At 34.6% G+C, this 19,028-nt stretch overlaps 1 protein-coding gene across 5 annotated transcripts in view; it reads right to left on the reverse strand.

The window, feature by feature from the left end:
* The window catches only part of PTPN4 (protein tyrosine phosphatase non-receptor type 4), a 255,843-nt gene that overhangs the window by 41,684 nt on the left and 195,131 nt on the right, over positions 1–19,028 (reverse strand). For all 5 annotated transcript variants that reach the window (XM_074214982.1, XM_074214981.1, XM_074214985.1 and 2 more), the window contains exons 15-18: positions 13,064–13,223; positions 10,052–10,135; positions 9,912–9,968; positions 2,470–2,626 (exon numbers count right to left, since the gene is read on the reverse strand). In XM_074214982.1, coding sequence (XP_074071083.1) covers positions 2,470–2,626; positions 9,912–9,968; positions 10,052–10,135; positions 13,064–13,223 — 458 coding nt within the window. The remainder of the gene's footprint in view (positions 1–2,469; positions 2,627–9,911; positions 9,969–10,051; positions 10,136–13,063; positions 13,224–19,028) is intronic.

Genomic DNA, 19,028 nt, shown 5'->3' on the forward strand with positions numbered 1-19,028 from the left:
AAGGAAGATCAAAACATACACACTCAGAAAAAAAAAAAGTCTTCAAGAAAACTATGAATTGTTCTTAGACCATGGAAGAACTCAAAAAGGATCCTGAAAATCAAGTTAGAGAGTAAGAAGAAAAACTGCAAAGAGAAATGGGAGTGATGCAAGAAAAATCAAGAAAAATGAGTTAACACCTTGGTAAAGACACAAAACATATTGAAGAAAATAACACCTAAAAAACCAGACTAGACCAAATGGTTAAAAAAAAGGTACATAAAGGTCAATGAGGAGAAGAATGCCTTAAAAAAGAAGAACTGACTAATTGGAAAAAGGGGCACAAAAATTCACTGAAAGGGAAAAACTACTTAAAAAGTAGAATTGACCAAATAGAAAAGGAGATACAAAGCTCACTGAAGAAAATAATTCCTTAAAAATTAGAACTGAGCAAATGGAAGCTAATGACTTTATGAAAAATCAGAAAACAATCAAACAAAATCAAAAGAATGAAAAAACAGAAGATAATGTAAAATAATTCACTGAAAAAATAACTGATGTAAAAAATGGATCCAGGAGAGATAATTTAAAAATTATTGGACTATCTATCTGAAAGCCATGACCAAAAAAAGAGCCTAAACATCATCTTTCAAGAAATTATCAAGAAGACTTGTCCTCATATTCCAGAATGTAAAACAGAAATTAAAAGAATCCATAGACTACTTCCTGAAAGATAGCCAAAATAAAAATCCCCAGGAATATTACAGCTAAATTCAAGAGCTTTCAGATCAAAGAGAAAATATTTCAAGAAGCTAGAAGGATATAATTTAAGTATCATGGAGCCTCAATCAGGCTTGTAATGTAGCAGCTTCTATATAAAAGATCATAGGGCTTGGAATATGATATTGTGGAAAGTAAAGAGCTTGGATTACAATCATGAATAAACTACACATTAAAAACAAACATTCTCTTAAGGGGAAAAGATGGGCATTCAATGAAATAGGCTGAACAGAAAATTTGATCTTCTTAGGCAGTTAGGAGTATACATTATATCATATATATTTATGTATATATATGTGATATAAAATATAGGAGTATATAGATGGCACAATTGTGAGTTGAATATGAAGGGATGATGTTGAAAAAATAAAGGGATGAGAGAGAGGAATATACTGGGAGGAGGGGAAAGGGGGAGGTAGAATGGGTAAATTATCTCACATAAAAGAGGCAAGGGTTTTTTTACAGTGGAATTTAAGAGGGAAGAGGGAAGGAATATTTAGTAAATCTTATTCTCACTGGAAGTAGCTCAATGAGGTAATAACATACACCCTCAACTGTGTGTAGTAATTTATCACAAGCTGCAGAAGTGATTCAACCCTTCTGTGGAGAAATTTGGCATTATCCCCACAGGGCTATAAAACCATGACCTAGCAATACCACTACAAGGTCTATATCCCAAAAGAAATGAAAAACAAAAAGGAAAAGGTCCTATTGTATGAAGATATTTAAAGCAGCTCTTTTCTAGTAACAAGGAACTGAAAACTGAGATGACCATCAATTGGGCAAACAGATGAACAAACTATGGTATGTGATTATGATGGAATGCTATTTTGTTATAAGAAATGATGAGTAGGATGCTCTCAGCAAAATCTGGAAAGACCTATAAGAGCTGATGTACTATGTACTGAGAAAGAGCAATGTTGTAGGATCATCAACTTTTAATGACTTAACTTTTCTCAACAATATAATGACCCAAGATAATTCTGAAGGACTTATGATGAAGAAAGAGCTGATGGTATGTTTTTTTTTAGGGTTTTGCAAGGCAAATGGGGTTAAGTGGCTTGCCCAAGGCCACACAGCTAGGTAATTATTAAACGTCTGAGGCCGGTTTGAACTCAGGTACTCCTGATTCTAGGGCCAGTGCTCTATCCACTGTACCACCTAGCCACCCCATAGTATCTGAATACAGAATGAAACATGAATTTTTTTTTGAGGTTCCTTTTTGTTGTTTTGGAGGGAGTCCTAGGTTTTCTTTTTACAATATGACTATCATAAAAATATTATGCATGACTACATAATTATGGCCTATATCAGATTGCTTTCTTTTTCAAATGGGGGGGGGTGAAGAGGGAAGAGAAGAGAGAATGTGGAGCTCAAAGTTTTAAAAATGAATATTGAGAATTATTTTTATATGTAATTGGGAAAAAATGAAATACTAACCGCTCCCCCAACAAACCACCCTGGATTTTAAAATTGATTATTCTACCTATGGTAATGCCTTTTAACATTGACTCTTCCTGAAATTTTTTTATAATTATCTTGATTAACTTGCATGTTAAAAGGTTAAAGAATAAAATATAATTAGAAATCTGGTCAAAATTCTAAATGTCATTAAAAAAAGTCATAATAAAGAATTTTCCAGAGTGTAGATCAAGGTTTAATGAAATATACAGATAGAGATAAGAGAAAGATGAAAAAAAGATCACTCACCATTGGGTCGAACTAGGAGCACAAGTTCCCCTGAGTGTCTCTCACAGCTAGCTTTAATGAACATGACAACTTGATCATGGCTATGTTCTGCGATGTCCCTGCCATTAATTAACACAACTTGATCCCCTTCATTTAATCGAGGGACACAGAGGTCAGCCTAAAATATGATAAAAGAAAGGTTTCAGATTCTCAATTCTTCTTAAGATCAAAGTAATACATTTTCTTTTTTGATGCCAACATATCAGGAGAATATTAAATTAAGCAATCCATATTTTAACTTCAAATTAATCTAAATGCATCATGTATTCAAATGAAAACCAGAGCTTAATTTCCCCTTGACTGCCAGAAGATACTCATTCTCTAGTCATGAAGGGACTACAGTTGCTTAGATATGCCTTCTGGGATTTTGTGTTACCTGTCTAGATTATGCAGAGAATTGCTGAGCAGAAATTGTTTTCATGTAGCAGTCAACTGATACAGTTCTGTATATGTCTTTGTTAAAATTTAGGTGAATTTGTTTCTATTCAGAAAAAAAGCTAGAGAAAACATACTTTCCATATAATTTGAGATGTGATAATACTTTTGGGGAATATGTGATAACTTCTCACAGTTCCTTAAATACTCTATATAAAGAACTTTCTCCAAGTCTATTCCTCCTGGCCACCAGATTAGAGGACTGGATTCAAAAAAGGATGATTAAAAACTAATCTTGTATGTCAAGTAAAGATTTTCTTTTTTGCCAATGGGGAGAATTTTTTCATACTTAAGATGCTTTCTCCTAGGTATGCTACTATCTTTCTTTAATATGGCATGCTACCATTGAAAATTAAATAAACTCATATAGAGCTATAACATTTTAAAATTTTATTAAAATTACTAAACTGGGGGCAAGCTAGGTGGCTCAGTGGATAGAGCACTGGTCCTGGAGTCAGGAGTACCTGAGTTCAAATCCGGCCTCAGACACTTAATTGCCTAGCTGTGTGACCTTGGGCAAGCCACTTATCCCCACTGCCTTGCAAAAAAAATTACTGAACATATCATTTTTTTTAAAGGTTTTTTGCAAGACAATGGGGTTAAGTAGCTTGCCCAAGGCCACACAGTTAGGTAATTATTAAGTGTCTGAGATCAGATTTGAACTCAGGTACTCCTTGGCTCCAGGGCCGGTGCTCTATCCACTGCACCACCTAGCTGCCCCAGGATATCATTTTGAAAACTTCTTTTTATATTTAAGCTTTTGGATACTGCTGTTTAGGATAATCTGTCAATCACTATAAAAGAATATATTTTCAAAAGAACATTCTTGATTTCTTATCTTTAAAGAGTTCTAAAATCTTAACTGCCTTTTCAATTAAAGTGTATGTGATTAGCTTTATTTGCATCTGGGGTAGCTCAGTATTTCCATTCATTTACAGAGTTTGTGGTTAATGGGCCCTCAAAAGACTATCTTCCATTTTGAGAATTTCAGTACTTGGTCTTTTATTGTTGTTTTCCATTCTAGGTGAAAGGAGTGGTGTCTCAGACCTCAGGAATTTGAAAAGTTTGGAATTGAGAGCCATTGGAACCCAGCAGTTGGAAGTCAGGTTGAGTTTTGCAGTGATCACAGTCCTGACTCCTATGGAGCAAAAGGAAACTTTAGGAGTGATCCTTAGGACCCCAAAACTGTAGAAGAACTCATCTAATAATGATAATGATTTTGGATCAGAACTTGATAGCTGAGCTAAGCAGTGAGTCCTTCAGAAATAGAGTTAGTGAAGGGTAAAGTATGATTTTGAGGTATTGGGAAAAATGTTTTTATATTAATTCTTAGTAGGACTCTGAAATAAATATTTCTTTGTAAACTCCCCCCACCCCAAGAGGGTTATGAGACTGACTAGGTCATTTCCTCAACAGTCCATCAATAACCAGTATAATATCTTGAACTAAGCACTCAATACATGATTAAAATATTTATAACAAAATTAAAATGATAGTGTTTCTGGTTCAGCTTTGGTTGGGCCAATAATATTTGTGGATTATTATGTTCTTTTTAACACAACATTTAACTAATATAAAATATGTACAAAAGCTAGTACAAAAGATTTAACAGCATTAAAAAAATTCTCAAAAGTAGGTCATATTCTTTAGTAATAACCCATCAAAATATGGTAACTGATATGAAGACACAATTTAAGAAAGAGAACCATGAGCGATGATTGAATCATTTTGTTTTGACAGTATAAGTCCTAGCAACACTGTACAGATTATAGTTATATTTTATAGAAAAGATAAGATTTTTCTGAGTTTAGGTTAAAAATAAACTTACTTCATGCGTTCTAATTCTGAGAACCATGGCTTCAGAATCATAGAACTCAGAATAAAGGTTTGCCATTTAATCGTATTTTTTGAGATTTTAACTGAATAGTACAGCTACAAATAACTACAAAATTCTATAATATTTCTAATAATGGAGCTTAATTTAGTCAACCTTTTTTTTTGTTTTTGCAAGGCAATGAGTTTAAGTGACTTGCCCAAGGTCACACGGTTAAGTAAGTATTAAGTTTCTGAGGTTGGATTTGAGTTCAGGTCCTCCTGATTCCAGAGCTGGTGCTTTTTTTACTGCTTCACCTAGCCCCTTAATCAACTATTTTAACAGAGTACTTATTTCCCATTTTTAGGAGCACTTAATTACATTAAATTTGGTGCTATATTATATGATATTCTTTCTGTATTCCTATTCTGTTTACATTTACATATTTATATTCTATATATTTTACATTTATATCCTATAAATTTCTTATAAATAGGTAAGTATATTATATATTTCTTTTGTATTAAGCATAAAACCTAGCGATGTCCAAGGCACAGAGAAGACATTCAAGATTTAATGAGGTAAAATTACAGAAATGATTAAAAGCATAAAGTAACTAAAAGCAATTAGGTCTTAAGTTATTGGCAATAAGGCAAAAGAATGGTGGCACAGATAATCCCCAAATATAATTCACGTTTGGCTTTTAAATGTGCTTTTCTACAAATGTATGGAATTTATACATATGCTTCAGAAAGTCACTAACTAATCAAAGCCATGCCACAATGAAGATCTGATAGAGAAAGTAGCCATCAGTTTCTCTATCTTGCCATGCATACTCAGTACCTCCTGTGATCCTTAATGCTAGAAACAGTTAATTCACGTCTCACCTTGTTGCATACATTGCACTATCCTAAAGCAAGTGAGCATATCAAGCTGCATCATGGTCATATAACTACCACTGAAATATATTAATTTAAAATGTTTTTTGGGAATAAAGAAAAATCCTGTGCATAAGAGAAGGAAGTAATCAAATATATAAGTAATGTATAAGAAACCTTGAAAGGTAGAAAAGAACTAGGTTTTCAATTATCTTTAAAAGAGTTTATAGTTATAGAGGTTAAAAAAAAAAAGAGATGAATTTATATTTGTAGAGGTAAAAGGGAGCCACCCACTGGAGTTTATGAATTTATGGGATGACATAGTCACAGTTGTATTTTTGGAAAATCACTTTGGCATTAGAGCAGAAGGCAGATGGGTGTAGGAAGAAACTTGAGGCAGGGAGATCAAAAAAGGAAACTATTCTAACACTCTTGCGTGAGAGGTTAAAAGTACACCTAAACTAAAGTGGTCATTGTGTGAGTGGAGAGAATACAATTTTTGGGAAGGATCCATTGTAAATAACAATAATTTAAAAAGGTAATGTGATATAGTACTTACTTATGTGTCAGGCACTATACTAAATGCTTTATAAAGATTATCTTATTTAATTCTAATCACAACCCTGGGTGATAGGTACTATTATTTTAGAGATGAGAAAACTGAATGACCTGAACACAGGTCACACAATAATCAAATGTTTGAGATCAAATTTGAACTCAGATCTTCCTGATTCCAGGTCATACACTCTCATCACTGCATACAATAATAGACACAATAAAATTTGGCAAATGATTTATTACAATTAGTACAAAAGAGGAAGTAGTAAAGAATGACACTGAGTGTACAAATCTTGATGACTGGAAAAATGGTGTCCTCAATAGTTTGCTCTGTTTTGGATGTTAGTTTAGTTTTAGGATCTCTATGGGACATCCAGTTCTAAATATCCAAAAGGCAGTTGGTGATATGAACTTGATGTTCAGGAGAAAGAACTGAGCTGGACAGACAGATCTTAGAAACATCTGCATAAAGAAGATAGTTGATAGATGATTTTGATTACATTAAATTAAAAAGTTTTTTGCACAGACAAAACCACTGTAACCAAGATCAAAAGAAATGTAGTAAACCGGGAAACAATCTTTACAACTAGTATTTCTGACAAAGGACTCATTTCTAAAATATACAGAGAACTGAGTCAAATTTTCAAAAAAACAAGCAATTCCCCAATTGACAAATGGTCAAAGGATATGCAAAGGCAATTTACATTGAGGAAATCACCTTTAATTTAGAAAAAAAAACCTGCTATCATGTATGTCATAGAACACTATTGTTCTATTAGAAACCAGGAGGGACAGGATTTTCAGGGAAGCCTGGAGGGATTTGCATGAATTGATGCTGAGGGAGATGAGCAGAACCAGAAAAACACTGTACACACTAACAGCAACATGGGGGTGATGATCAACCTTGATGGACTCACTCAATCCATCAGTGCAACAATCAGGAACAATTTGGGGCTGTCTGCAAAGGAGAGTGCCATCTGTATCCAGATAAGGGGCTGTGGAGTTTGAACAAAGTACAAGGACTATTCCCTTTAATTTAGGGGAAAAAAAGATATCTTATTGTCTGATCTTGTTACCTCTTAGACTTCTTGTCTCTTCCTTAAGGATATGATTTCTCTCTTATCACACTCAATTTGGATCAAGGTACAACATGGAAACAAAGTAGAGACTGACAGATTGCTTTCCGTGGGGGGGGGGGGGGGGAGTAAGATTGAGGGGAAAATTGTAAACCTCAAATAATATCTTTCATAAAAAATTAAAAAACGTCTTATTTTATAATCTTGTTATCTCTTATACTTCTATTTTTATTCCTTAAGGATATGATTTCTCTCTCATAGTCATATGGAATATTGCTCTAAATCATTACTTATTAGAGAAATGCAAATTAAAGCATCTCTGAGGTACCAACTCACACTTCTCAGACTGGTCAATATGACCAGAAAGGACAATAATCAATGTTGGAAGGGATGTGGGAAATCTGGAACACTAATACATTGCTGGTGGAGCTGTAAACTCATCCAACCTTTCTGGAGAGCAATTTGGAATTAAGCCCAAAGGGCAACAAAAATGTGCATACTCTTTGATCCAGCAATACCACTATTGGGTCTATACCCTGAAGAGATGATGAAAAAGGGTAAAATCACTTGTACAAAAATATTCATAGCAGCCCTGTTTGTGGTGGTAAAGAATTGGAAATCAAGTAAATGTCCCTCAATTGGGGAATGGCTTAACAAACTGTGGCATATTTATGTCATGGAACACTATTCTATTAGAAACCAGGAGGGATGGGAATTCAGGGAAGCCTGGAGGGATTTACATGAAATGATGCTGAATGAGGTGAGCAGAACCAGAAAAATTTTGTACACCCTAACAGCAACACGGGGGTGATGATCAACCTTGATGGACTCGCTCATTCAATCAGTGCAACAATCTGGGACAATTTGGGGCTGTCTGCAATGGAGAATACCATATGTATCCAGAGAAAGGACTGTGGAGTTTGAACAAAGACCAAGGACTATTACCTTTAATTTAGGAAAAAACCTGGTATTTTATTACATAATTTTGCTATCTCTATTTTACTTGTCTTCCTTAAGGATATGATTTCTCTCTCATCTCATTCAATTTAGATCAATGTATACCATGGAAGCAATGTAAAGACTAACAGACTGCTTTCTGTGGGGGATAGGGGGAGGGAAGTGAGACTAGGGGGAAAATTGTAAAATTCAAAATAAATAAAATCTTTTTAAAAGGAAAAAAAAAAAGAATCTGCCCTTATCTAACATTAGAAATGGAGACCAGAGTGCTCAGAGAGGTAAAAGGAAAAACCAGAAGAGAACAATGCCATGAAATCTAAGAGAGGAAAGTGGCCAACAGTATCAAGTGCTGACAGAGAGGACTGAGATCACAATGAATTAGCAAATCAGCAAATTTAATATCCTTTTGTAAAAATTTTTTTATATTATTTTATGTTCTATTTTTTTGTTGTGAACTTCTGACAACCTGTGGCTCCTATATCCGCAATGAATCATTTTTAAAAAATGTACAGGAGAGAACAAAAAGAAGGATTCATAATCAGGATAAGTTAATAGCAATAGATGAAATGTATTCTATACAGATTTTTAAAAAAGTGATACAAAATGAAATAGCACTTAATTTTATATACTTCTTTTTTGGTCTTCTGCTATATGAAATTTATAAAATATAGATTTGTCATTTAAGATAAGATTAGTAAGTGGAGGTCTAGAAGTCAAACTACAATGATTATGGGAACATGGTAAAAGAAAACAGAGGCACTGCATATAGCTTGTTTTTTCAGTTTCACTGAGAAAGGCAGAGTGTATCAGGATCTAATGAGTGTTTTGGTTTGGTTTTTTTTTTTTGCAAGGCAATGGGGTTAATTGATTTGCCTAATGTAATCTTGCTATCTCTTAAACTACAGGTAGGCAATTCTTAAGTGACTGAGGTCAAATTTGAACTCTGGTCCTCCCGACTCCAGGGCCAAGGTTCTATCCACTGTGCCAACTAGCTGCCCCTACTGACTGTTTTTTAAGAAAAGAGAACACCTGGGTATGGTTTTAGGCAGTAGGAAAGGTACAAATGAATAAGGAGAGACTGAAGATTAGAAAGAGAGAGTGGCTGATGCTGAGGACAATCTGCTAGAAAAGATGGGATCCATGGAGAAGGGTGGGTCTTGGCAAGGAAGTCATGCCTTTATCAGAGACTGCAATAAAAGACACTAGGTAAAAATGTAAATAGAAATTTGAAAAGAAGATTGAATATAGATTAAAATGAGGATAGACTGTATTCAGATAACCAAGAGTTAAATTTAAAGTGAAAATATTCCAATTTATTTTCATTTCCATTAAGTTATTTTAATCAAGGTAAAAATCATCTAATTGATAAATAAAATGCTATTTTTATGAAAAATTTTAATTTGCTTTTACCAAAACCTGAAGTTCAACAGAGCTGACTTACCTACTGCTGCTTCAAGGTTTATAAAAATTAAATGCTCATTTTGCCAAGATGTGGTCAGAAAATTAAGAAAAAATTCACGTGGATTTCAAATATACTTACTTCAAAGGAGAATTAAAGAATGTTTATCAGTTACCATTTCCATTTTATAATTGATAAATTTAAAGGGATAAAAATGGTTAATTTCCTATACCTAAAGAACACAGGAAACCATCCCTCCATAAAACTGAACATTTTAGAAAACTTACCGGTGTTCCTGGAGCTACACGAGAAACTATCACAGGCATCTTCTGATCATATCCACCCTTAGAAAAATGAATGCAGTAAAGTTAGTGTCAAATTCATGACAAAGAAAAATTTCATAATAAAGATACATTAATTCAATTACCTTTACATTAAATCCAAACCTTCCATTCTCATCAGGTTTCATTTTGATCAGAACAAGATTATCCTGAGGAATACCACCATTGGGCTAATAAAAAAGAAAAGGAAAAAGGGCATGTAATTTCCTTTCAGTTTTCAAGAAAAGTTCATATTCCTTTGACCTAAGGGATATGAAGATTCTATCATTCAATTAAATAATCAACAAGGTTTTTTTTCCCTTCCTTGGGGTGAGGTGAAAGGGGTGTTTTTAAAGGACTTACTCTCCCTTATCTTACTTAGGATGGAAAAGGCTAGTTATAGGCCTGATCCCACTACTGCTCAGCTTGGGAGCTTTGACCTATTCGAATACATTTCCAATTTAGGCTGCTTCACCACTACCTTAAGACAGCCTTGTATCCCCTTCTCCCAAAGGTTCTGAAATTAGTGCAGATGCCCACTTAACAGGCATAGCTCACTGTAGCTTAGAACTTCTGAGGTCATGGGATCAAGCAGCAAACTGGTCTCCCCTTTATAGGATTACAAGTGTATACTACCATGTCCTGCTAATCATTAAGGATTTATTAAGAGCCTAATATGTACCAGGCACTATACTAGTCACCACTCCTCCATGGTTTCTAAAATAAAACTCTTTTTATTTTCCTTTTATCTATTTCAACATTCAACATTTCTTTTCTCAGGTTCCTATGCTGGAAGATGGTGCCTATGCACTATCCTACTCCCTTATCCCTATCACTCCCTATCACTATTCCATTCAATCAGCATGGATGTCATCAAAGGCTCTAATCCAAGTTGACTTCTGATATTTCCTGTCTTTATGAACTGATAAAATCCTACAAATTCAAATACACAAATGATTCCTAAATCTATAATTTAACTTTGAAGTTCTTCTGAGAATTCTAGTTTTTTAAGAATTCCACATCACAAACTGTCTGCTATTTATCTCCAATAGAAGTCCACATCACAAACTCTGCTATTTATCTCCAATAGACACATTACATTTATCAAGATACATATCTTAAATGTACAGGTCTATAATGGAACTTTTTTTATTGAACAAAACATACCTCCTTTAGATGTAATTGTTTCTGCTAAAGGTGGAGGTGTTCTGTCATTTCAAGTCTTGTTTGACTCTTCATGACCTCATCCTGGGGTTTTCTTGGCAAAGATAAATGGAGTGGTTTACCATTTCCTTCTCCATTCTGCTAAAGACTTCATCAGATTTCTAGTCATTCAGTTTTTTTTGTTTCTTTTGTTTTTTTTTTAAGGATTTTTGCAAGGCAAATGGGGTTAAGTGGCTTGCCCAAGACCACACAGCTAGGTAATTATTAAGTGTCTGAGGCCAGATTTGAACTTAGGCACTCCTGACTTCAGGGTTGGTGCTCTATCTACTGTGCCACCTAGCCGCCCCTAGTCATTCAGTTTTGCAATTTTCTAGTCATCTGTGACTCTTCTCCCTCATTTCTTATACCCAAAGTCTTATACCCAGTCAGATATGACTGATTTGATCTCTCCATCTTTCCCCTTTGTCCTATTTCCTAAATTCACACAACTGCCATTCCATCAGTCTCCTACCACCTCTCCCAAGAACCATGCCAATAGCTTTTCATTTGATCCCTTTAATTACAGCCTCTCCTTTCCTCAATTCATTTTTCACATAGTTGGGAATTTTCCTAAATCACAGGCACTGCACTGACATACTAAAAGTTTCCTATGGCTCTAAAAGAAAAGCTCTTCAGTGTAGTGTTGAAAGTCCCTCACAGTCTGATTCCAGCATACACTTCTCAATGTAGTTCATAGGATTCTTTTTCACCAACACAAGTCTTGCCACATGTGGCATGTTTGCTAAATAAAACGCTGTCTTCTCCATACCTTTGTAAAGGCTACCCACCAGACCTGGGGTACAATTCCTTTTCACCAAGGCTTCTTAGAATAGATTACTTCATTCAGCTAAGGTAACTACTTCAGAAGAACCAAGTTCTCAGTACTCTTTCCTTTCTCAAAATATCTGCTATTTGCTCATGATAACATGTTTTATAATGTGTTAGAATATAAGCTGAAAGGAATCATCTTTTTCCTTTTATTCTCTGTACCTAACAGGGTCCCTTGTACACTCTGGGGGGTTAGCTTTTTATTGAGTTGAGTGAAAATTCGGGCTTTCCTTGACCCTTCTTCTCATGCCCTGCTGCTTATGACCTTATTCTCTCCCTTTGATTCTTGTCTTTTCATCTTTCTTGATCTCCATTATTAGAATGAATCTTCAAACTTAGGAAAATGCCTCCCTTTTGATCTATCAACATATAGCAAGAGAAAAAATATCTAAAGAATTTGAAAAATTGTAACTTGTTAAACTTCTAAGGTTAATAACCACCAAAGGCCCTGAGATAAAAACATGTCCCAAAAGTACAGTGATTAAGAATTTTTAGGTATTTAGACAATTTACATAATGAATGATGAATCTTCCTGGGACTTTTAGTGAATTTTAATTCATTGTTTAAAATAAAAAGATAACTTTACTAAAGTATCTTTCTTTTAAAAAATTCTACATTCACACCATCAAAAAGCCTTCCCCAATCTCTCTGTTTGTTTCCCTTCCTCTGGGATTCCATCCTTCCATTTCACTGTATATATTATCCATGTACATAGTTATTTGTATGTTGTCTGGTCTTTTAGATTTTGAGCTGGGCTCATGTTTCTGCCTTTCTTTATAACCCAGCACTCAACACAGAACCTGCCACTACAAAAATGTTTAATGTTTGTTAACTGGTTTATAAAGCAGCTGTGATGTGCTAAGAACATTGTCCATACTGGGTATCATACAAGGTATCAACACATTGAACCTCAGGTCCAATAGGAGGAATAGGACCTGTAAATATGTGTTTCCAAAATTTTACTGCACCATAAAATGGTGGGAAAATGACTACTATAATCAGATCCATTTATAAGATCCATTTGGAAGAGTATAAAAATAACAACACAGTTCAAATGTGAAATTAATACATGTCAAGCAATGACTGACTGTAGATTTTTCAGGTGAAGCAGGAACATCAAATGTTTCATTAATATGGTTGTCCAAGTCTTGCTGGGAATGTGAAAAATGAATCTGGTTCCAGCTATTCTTCTTAGATTGTTTAGGTGGCAATGCTGGAGGCTGCCCATCCTCATAAGTCTCTTGAGATCTAGAATACAGAAGAGGAAAAAAGGAAGAGAAAGATAATTTCCTGAAAATAATCTTAGTAGATCATTAAGCTACAAAAGATAGTCAAACAATCCACATATTTGCAATGTCTAAGAGATGTCTTCAATATGATAATTCAACCCTATCTAAATGAAAATCCTTTACCTCTTACTTTTAGATAATATAGATCTAATTAACTCCATTATTGAACAAGTTCTGACTTCTACATGTTAGTTTACATACAAGGTAAATCTGAAAAAAAATACATTTTAAGGGAAAAATCTTGAGTATGGTAAAATGTTTCATTTTTTAATATTTCTGGTGAAAAAATACTGAGGCTGCTTTTCCTTTATTCTCTCCAATGATTTGCCTCCCATTATTTTTTTTTCACTTTTTAAAATGAAAATTTTATTTTTATTATGAAGTTAAGACAAAATGAAAATTATATATGAACTGTACAATTGTGAAGAGCTATTACATTTATATTAATTTAACAGAGCAGTAAATTTTCCAGCTTGTCTGGGTTCCCTTCTCAATTACTTTCTACTCTCTTCTGCTTAATTTTTTAGTATTTTTTTTTGGGGGGGGGAGTTTGTATAAAAGGAAGAACAAATAAGAATCCTGAGGTCAGAGTCAAGGTCAGGGTCTAGAATATTAGGTCAAATTAGAAGATACAGGCAAAGTTCAGAGATAAGTAGGTAGATCCAGGAGTTTCAGAGATTGAATCTAAATAAGAACCAATAGTAAAAGACTTTTCAAGAATATGGAGGATCATTAGCGAAGAGAAACTAGTTAAGAAAGCTTAAGTGGGAGTCTATTTGAGGGATCAAGTGAATTCAAGGTGGAAATGAGAAAACAGATGGGACAAGTATGAATAAGGAGAAAGGGAGACAATATCTCAGGGTCCAAAATAGCAAAGCCTATTTGGATAGCATCTGGACCTTTACAAAGGCTTTTGCTCCTGATGATATTAAAGAAGGTAGAGAAATAATAATTTCCAATTTTAATTTTAAGAATTAAAAAAACACTCCATTTAGTAAAATGACTTTTCCACAATCAAATGGCCACTAACTGACTGAGTCAGGTTTCAACTCAAAACCATCTTTTGTCCTTAAATCTTGTATGCTATTTATATCATAAACTGACTGTAACTACTAATCCCAAATAATCCAATATCTGCTCTTTGCCATAGTTTTTTTTGGGGGGAGGGCAATGCAATGGGGTTAAGTGACTTGCCTAAGGTCATACATCAGGGTAATTATTAAGTGTCTGATGCTGGATTTGAACTCAGGTCCTTGACTCCACTGTACCAATTAGCCTGGCAAGAACAGACTATCTGCTTTTCTCCAGTTCATAAGCCACTTTGACATGGAGGTTGCTGCTCTCTATGGTGGAGACTATTCCAAGACAGAGGCTTTGTTAAAGGGGAGATAGGCAGGAATTCCCTCCTAAGTAGGTATTCCTTCCTAAGATGCAGTCTTAAAATAACCTACCTTTAATTCTGGGTGATTTTTATTAGAGAAACCTCATTAATTCTTCATTTATCCACATACCTTTATATCACTCTATCACAGGTGCCCAAAGTCTTTCTCTATATGTTTATATATTTACTGTTACCAAATTTATGAAAGAAAGGGAAAGACAAGGGAGGGGAAAAGATGGCAAAAGGGATGGGTTCAGAGAAACTATAGAAGACTTCTTTGAAATGAAGCAAAGTGAAGGGAACAGAACCAGGTAAATAATTTATATAGTTTAAGAAAACAGAGAAAAAATAAATGCTTGTTAATTGAATTTTTTTTTTAATTTTAAGGCAATGGGATTAAGCGACTTGTTCAAGGTCACACAGCTAGGTTATTATTAAATGTCTGTGGCCAGATGTGAACTCAGGTACTCCTGACTCCAGGGCCAGTGCGCTCTCCACTGTGCCACTTAGCTACCCCTAGTGCTTGTTAAATGAAAAAAAAAATTAGGTTTTTGACCAGTGTGGAATGGTTGAAAGTACTGTATAATTTTACAAAAAGAATTCAATCAATCATCTATTGCATTTCAAGGCTAGGTCATTGCCTATCTGCAATGTTTGTGCAAGTTGAAGTATTCATACATTTGGAAATAACCAGCCAAAAGCATATCAGAGTGTAGACATTAGCCATTTTTCATCTACTTCAATTTTCCTGTGGAATTGTTAGGCTAAACTTGATTGACTAACTGACAGTGTTTTCTGGCATGATTAACTCAAATAATTCCAGTTAGATCTTACAGAAACATTCACAGAATATAATCAGCACTAGGCAAATATGTAAATTGTAGTTCAGCATAAGGTCCAAATGACTAAGGATAGAAAGAGGCTGGAATGGTGGATAGATCATTTAGAGTGACATGCAGGAGAGAGATCATAGGTAGAGAGGGCATGGATGTGTGTGTGGGGGGAACAATAGAAACTGGCATGTGGGTTTATCTTGAGAGTATAGACAAGGAAGAATTCAAAGGAATTAAGGTAATCTGGAAGATAATACTGAGAGTCATAGTAGGTGATCTGGAGCAGAAAAGTCAAATACACTCAAGAGGCCCAAACACTCCCAAGCGATGACAAAACAAACTGAAATGTAACTGGCAATCATTCAGTGAAATAAGAAAATTAAATGAAATAAGCAAAAATACAATAAATTATAGTGTTAACAGGAATTAACATTTAGGGAGGAGACCATTGAGAGAAATGGAATCCAGGAATAAAGCACAGATTATGATTCAAGACAAGTAAAAGGAAGAAGGAGGAGGTTAACAGTTCAGATTATAGCAGGTAACAGGATCTCAAGATATGGAATAATTGGACAAATCAATATAGCAAAACATAGTGAGCATTGTGCCTTCTGCCTTGTATGTGGATTGCAGTCCTAATTTGTTTAGCAAGTCTGGGCTACTGTCCAGAGTGAATCAGGATTTACAAGTGTTGGCTATTGAAGTAGGGAGCTAAGTCTTTAAGGAAGACCTAAGTCATAACAGTCTCCATAATGCTAATAACAAAAGTTCCCTTCTGAGGAGTTAATGATTTTTAATGCTATTCCTTTTTAATTTAAGTCACATATAAAAAGTAATAAATTATGGTGTTATATAGTGGACAGAGAGATAGCTTTGGAGTCACAAAGACCTGGGTTTAAATTCTATGTCTCCCACATACTATTGTGTGATGAACATGACCAACTGGGAAGTTGTTTCGGGAGCTAACTGAAGCATTGAGAGATCAAAACTATAAGCCTCAGATGAGTTAAGTCTATCTAAAGTTTCTCACATTAATGCAATTATAGGTGACCAAAAAAAGAGAAGAGGTAACATATTATGATTGATTAGTTAATCTGAATGCTAGAAACAAACCCTTGATCAAGTAGCCGCATAATACAACAAAGCAATTAAAGTTGAATCTTTTCATGCTTAAAATTCCTGTTTATGTTGACATGTGCCCCCCTAATAAATGAAACTTTTTTTCAAGCAGATGCCATCAGTTATGTTTGTAAGATATATATTCAAAGAGTACTCACAAACCAGCGTAATCTGTACAGAAGCTATGTCTCTCCATCTAACATGTAGTCATTCTGCTGCTTACTTTTTAAAAAATGATCTGTGTCTGCTTTAGCCAGTGATGAGTTTTATAGGCAAACTAAAAATTATGATGGGGAATTATAATAGATTTAAAATAGTATCACAAAATAGGCCAGTTCTAATAGTAGTTCCTATTTTAGGGCCAATGTAAAAAAATCTGTCAAGCGTAACAGGGTGAAGAGACATTGTGTACTTGGGTCGAAGGGAGGAGGGAGACTCTAATTAAAAAAGAGGTTAAGGCTACCAAGAAGCTGAAGGTAGGGCCAAGCAACCCAGTCTGGCAGAATGAATTTCTTTGATGCATAGGTGGTTACCTAAGCAGGTCTATCCTACCCACTTGCTTTTTTATAAGTATTTTCAATGTTAAAAAACTGTATAATTTTAAAAGTTTTATTGATTTCTTTTACATTTATATCCATTCATTTATGAATATAAAGTTATATCTCTCTTCCTTTCCCAGCAAGTCTTCCTTCATAACAAAGTTTAAAAAAAGAATTTTAGCAAAATCAATACACTTATCATTTGTTTTTCTTTTCTTGGCATAGTATTAATAGTACAACAAACAAGACAAAGATTAAAAATAATAATTTACTCAGCTATGAGAAGAATCACAAAGTCAACTTTAACCAATAAAATGGTCAGCTCCTCAATTCTGGAAAAAGAGTCACTATTTAGTTCTCTCAGGATACAAATTAAAACCTTTTCCCAAGAATTCATGTTTCTTTGCAATATAAACTAGGTTAAATTCAATTTTTTAGGAGGTAAGTTCTTTTGGACCTTTTTCCTGTCTTTTCATCAGTTGCCAGTTTAAAGTCTTGCCTGATTGAGTTAAAACTCTTTAGCTCCTCAGAGTTCTCCTAATTGTTAAATCCCAATTCCAATAGTTTCTTTTCTCATTTTATTTTTCAATTATCAAGCATTTCTATTCTATTCTTTTCATTCTAGTTTCCAATTTAAAAGAAAAATAAAATGCTTCTAACAAATAAGCACAGCCAACCAAAACAGAATCCCACACGGAGACTTAAAAAACCATGTCATCTTGAAAACAGCACAAATGTAAATGTATTTCTTTAAAACATTACCTATCTATCAGAAAGTATTCAGCACAGTTCAAAATCAGTCCTCTAGAATCATGGCTAATCATTGGATTGCTCAATTCTTCAGTCTTTGTCTTTATTCCTAGATTTCCTTTTTTTTTAAGGTTTTTTGCAAGGCAAATGGGGTTAAGTGTATTCATAGATTTCTAGAGTCTCTTGTCTCAAGTCTCTCCTAACTCCAATTTATCTTCCATTCACCTACAAAAATGATCTTCCTGTAGCACAGGTTTGACTACATTGGGCCCATATTAAATAAACTTCAGCAGTACACTAATACATCCAAGAAAAAGATGCCCCCTGTTTTGTTTTTTAGGTTTTTGCAAGGCAAATAGGGTTAAGTGGTTTGCCCAAGGCCACACAACTAGGTAATTATTAAGTGTCTGAGACCGGATTTGAACCCATGTACTCCTGACTCCAGGGTCGATGCTCTATCTACTGTGCCACTTAGCTGCACCCCCCCACCCCCGTTTGGTTTTAAAGCCCTTCCTTCACATTCTGGTTCCTTCTGACCTTTCCAGTCTTCTGATAATTTACTCTCTTCCTGTCTCTATGGTCCTTCACTTCCTCTGGCTGGAAGGATGGAGGGGTAGGCCTTAAGGAACTACTCTCAGACCCTCTGTTTAAGTAGTATATTCCAGGAATTAATCTCCCAGTAGGCTGACTTGAATTTAATGATCTCAAGAAACTCATTATTCTATAAGATGAATTCAACTTAATCACTCATACCTCCTCAGATTATTTCTTACTCTGTAGAACTCCATCATGTCCCTTTCCTGAATACACATAACCCCTTGTCACTTTTTCAGCTACCTTTTTGTATTGTCTTACCCCCTTAAATCATGAATTCTCAAATAAACCGGGACTGTCTCTGGTATTTCTCTGTATCCCCAGGGTACAGCAACAGTAGACTAGAATCTGTCCCTGCTTACCTCTACCTTCTAGCTTCCCCCCACCTGCAGTCTCATCTCAGCTAAAATACCATTCTCTGCAAGAAGCCCTTCCTAATTCCCCTTCATGTTAATGCCTTCTTTCTTAGATCATCTTCAATTTATCTTAATAAATATTATTGATCTGACTTCTTACAGTTTAATATTATCTCAAATACTCCATTATAT

This window comes from Macrotis lagotis, chromosome 1 (genome assembly GCF_037893015.1).
Source record: "Macrotis lagotis isolate mMagLag1 chromosome 1, bilby.v1.9.chrom.fasta, whole genome shotgun sequence".
NCBI lineage: Eukaryota > Metazoa > Chordata > Mammalia > Peramelemorphia > Peramelidae > Macrotis > Macrotis lagotis.